The sequence below is a fragment of the Triticum dicoccoides genome, chromosome 4A (genome assembly GCF_002162155.2).
Source record: "Triticum dicoccoides isolate Atlit2015 ecotype Zavitan chromosome 4A, WEW_v2.0, whole genome shotgun sequence".
Classification (NCBI taxonomy): domain Eukaryota; kingdom Viridiplantae; phylum Streptophyta; class Magnoliopsida; order Poales; family Poaceae; genus Triticum; species Triticum dicoccoides.
Window position 1 is genome coordinate 520662341 of NC_041386.1, and position 3110 is coordinate 520665450.

General features: G+C 50.5%; 1 protein-coding gene across 1 annotated transcript; it reads right to left on the reverse strand.

The window, feature by feature from the left end:
* Window positions 1-2289: 2289 nt before the first annotated feature.
* LOC119289049 lies at window positions 2290-2806 on the reverse strand. Its single transcript, XM_037568483.1, has one exon. The coding sequence runs from the start codon at window positions 2704-2706 to the stop codon at window positions 2476-2478; it is 231 nt and encodes a 76-aa protein (XP_037424380.1). The 5' UTR covers window positions 2707-2806; the 3' UTR covers window positions 2290-2475.
* Window positions 2807-3110: the final 304 nt, after the last annotated feature.

The window sequence follows — 3110 nt, forward strand, 5'->3', positions numbered from 1 at the left end:
AAGTAATAAGTAGATGATGATTTGCTAGAGTGACAGAAGTTTAAACCCTAGTTTATGCGTTGCTTCGTAAGGGGCTGATTTGGATCCATATGTTTCATGCTATGGTTAGGTTTACCTTAATACTTTTGTTGTAGTTGTGGATGCTTGCAATGGGGGTTAATCATAAGTGAGATGCTTGTCCAAGTAAGGGCAGTACCCAAGCACCGGTCCACCCACATATCAAATTATCAAAGTACCAAACGCGAATCATATGAGCGTGATGAAAACTAGCTTGACGATAATTTCCATGTGTCCTCGGGAGCGCCTTCCTTCATATAAGAGTTTTTCCAGGCTTGTCCTTCGCTACAAAAAGGATTGGGCCATCTTGCTGCACCTTATTTACTTCTATTACTTGCTACTCGTTACAAATTACCTTATCACAAAACTATCTGTTATCGATAATTTCAGTGCTTGCAGAGAATACCTTACTGAAAACTGCTTATCATTTCCTTCTTCTCCTTGTTGGGTTCGACACTCTTACTTATCGAAAAGCTATGATAGACCCCCTACACTTGTGGGTCATCAACCACCGAGTCCACAGAGTACACCGCAGCAGCCGTCGCGGAGCCGGTGAACGGAACCTAGAAGTCCGTCCCTGGCATGCTGGCCACCAATGAAGCCATGGTGACCTGGCTCCACGTCTGCGCGATCTAAACCGTGCCTGGTGGTGGTGGACCAGATGGGGGGAGGGGGAGGGGAGAGGGAGCAGGACATTGGCCGAGCGAAGCTGGGAGGCAGGGGTTGCTGGAGTGGCGACACGACGTTCCTGGGGAAAAGGGCCGATGCCTGGGTTGGGCCCAAAGACGGGCGAACCACCGGTGATGGAAGCGCGGGCCTACCCACCGGCGATGGGCTACAAGGCATCATGCATTCTCGGGCGATGTGCCCCTCGCCCCCACAGTGAACACAGACTGTCTCCTTCCAGCAGTCGTCTGTAATATGCCCCCCGTCGCCGCAGTTGTAGTAGCAGCCATGAAGACAGGCCGGGATGTTCATCTGCGGCAACTTGGAGCTGGGAATGGTGGGGCCGCGGTTTCCCGTCTGGGCAGGCGATGGCAGGGACACGGGGCTCCGCTAGCGGCGATTCGACTTGGTTCGCCACTCTGGCGTAGCAGCCGGCGGCCTCCACGAGGTGTCAACACCACTATGGGTGATGGGACCCAAGGCCGTGCCTACCACGCCGGGGACGACGACGATGGAGTGGAGAGGGGGGCGCGGAGGTGGAGGGGAGCTCGAGGAGGCCGAATACACGGAGAGGGAAACACATGAAGCCATCTGGGTGTCCGAGAAAGAGAGGGAGAGAGAGAGAGAGGAGGGGTGGACGATGGCATCGGAGGGGGGAGGGATGGCCACTGGAGCCGGAGTGGCTGCAGACGGTCAGGGAAGAGGGTGCTCAGGAAGAAACTTTTGACATGGGTTAATGAGTTACCATTTTTAAGTATTATTTCGACATGGGTTACTATTATTAAGTACTCAATCCCTCTTAAAATAATTGTCTTAACTTTATATAAACTTTAACGTTAGTCTTTTTGGACGGCTTAAATAATGAGCTCCCTCTTCTCAGTTTAAAAAATAAGGTGCCTCCTGAATTTGTCGAGATTTTTAAATTAATTATCTCACAACTAGTTTACAAGCCTTAATGAATAAGAAAGATGTTTATGAAAAAAAAATTAGGGAGGAGGTGACTTTTTAAGCTGCCAAAAAAATTGGTCCTTGATACAAAATTGTACTAGAGTTGAGACACTTATTTTAGACCGAAGGAAATATTATTTTACAGAATGGATGTATAGTTGTACAAAGACACTAAAACTAGCCACAATGAAAAGTAACATACACTAGTAACATACGCATATATTTCTAGACTATGTTACTACCTTTCATAATGGATAGCAACATAAGTATGGTAATATGCAAAGCCTTATTTATTAGGTTATAGACTCATATTGCATTGGGACATGTAATGTTACAGTAACTAGTTAAGTTACTCAAACTACCTCTCTCTTCATTAACTCATTGCCACATAAGCAAATTTGTTGAGTTGGACTCGATGTTACTGCTGAAATTACTCCACCTATGGCTAGTCTAAGTATTATTTTGATATAAAAGACGGACACGATTGCTCCATGGACCATTTACCGCTATGAACAGTGTCGTCGACCACCACCGCCGCCGCCATGCGCGCAGAACTTCCCCCGCACAAACTATTTCGAAATCAGATAACGAACCGCACTTCAATTTGAATACCATTTTTGGAACGGAAACACATGTTTTTTTCTTTCACAAAACAGAAGGCAGTACAGCCACAACACGTGGATACAAGATATAGTACAAAGTTATTAACATGAAATTTGTGACCCGCAGCTACAACCGAGACTCGCAGCCGCTAGTTGCAACTCTTTCGACGCCCGGACGGTGGGCGTGCGCGCCGCAGGCCCATCAATACCGGCGCGCAGCCATCCTCCCTTTGCCATGGCCGCGGACGCAGGAGAAGACCCGGAACGCGCGCGAGAGCGACCCGATCTTGCTCTTCTTGGTCTTGGTCTTTTTGGCCTTGCCGCCGCGGGCCGGCCCGACCACGCGCCGCCACAGCGCCCCTAGCGACGTCGGCGCCCTCCTTCTGGCCGCCGGCCTCGTCGTCGTCGCCGCCTTCTTCTTCCTCATCCACATCCTGCGGCCGGTCGGGCGTAACTACGCAAAACTTCTTAAGGCGTGAGAACAAGCAGATGGAGAGATGGTGTGAGGATGGTGTCGTGTGCTGGTAACTTTAGCGCATGGTGGCCATCTTATACCACGCTGGGACGGTGGGTGCGTCGCGCCACATCGCGTACGTGGCGTCCGGATGGGACGGCTTGTCGGCGTGTGAGTGCAGCCGACTTGCTGCTGCGTGCCCACTGAGCGGCTAGAGCGTCTTGGGGAACGATGCACAGGGGCGTAGGCTTGTTGGATGGTTGACGGTATCTGTCATGGTTGATCTGTGAGGAGGTGTGAACGTGTTGTCGACCGTGTGCCACGGGTGTTGGTTTACGTGGATGCCGACATGCGTATGCGCTTTGGGCGGTTAGGTGTCTATG

What these genes read in the sequence shown, in the direction of transcription:
- LOC119289049 (XM_037568483.1), bottom strand. Translation starts at nt 2,706, where the DNA reads ATGTGGATGAGGAAGAAGAAGGCGGCGACGACGACGAGGCCGGCGGCC.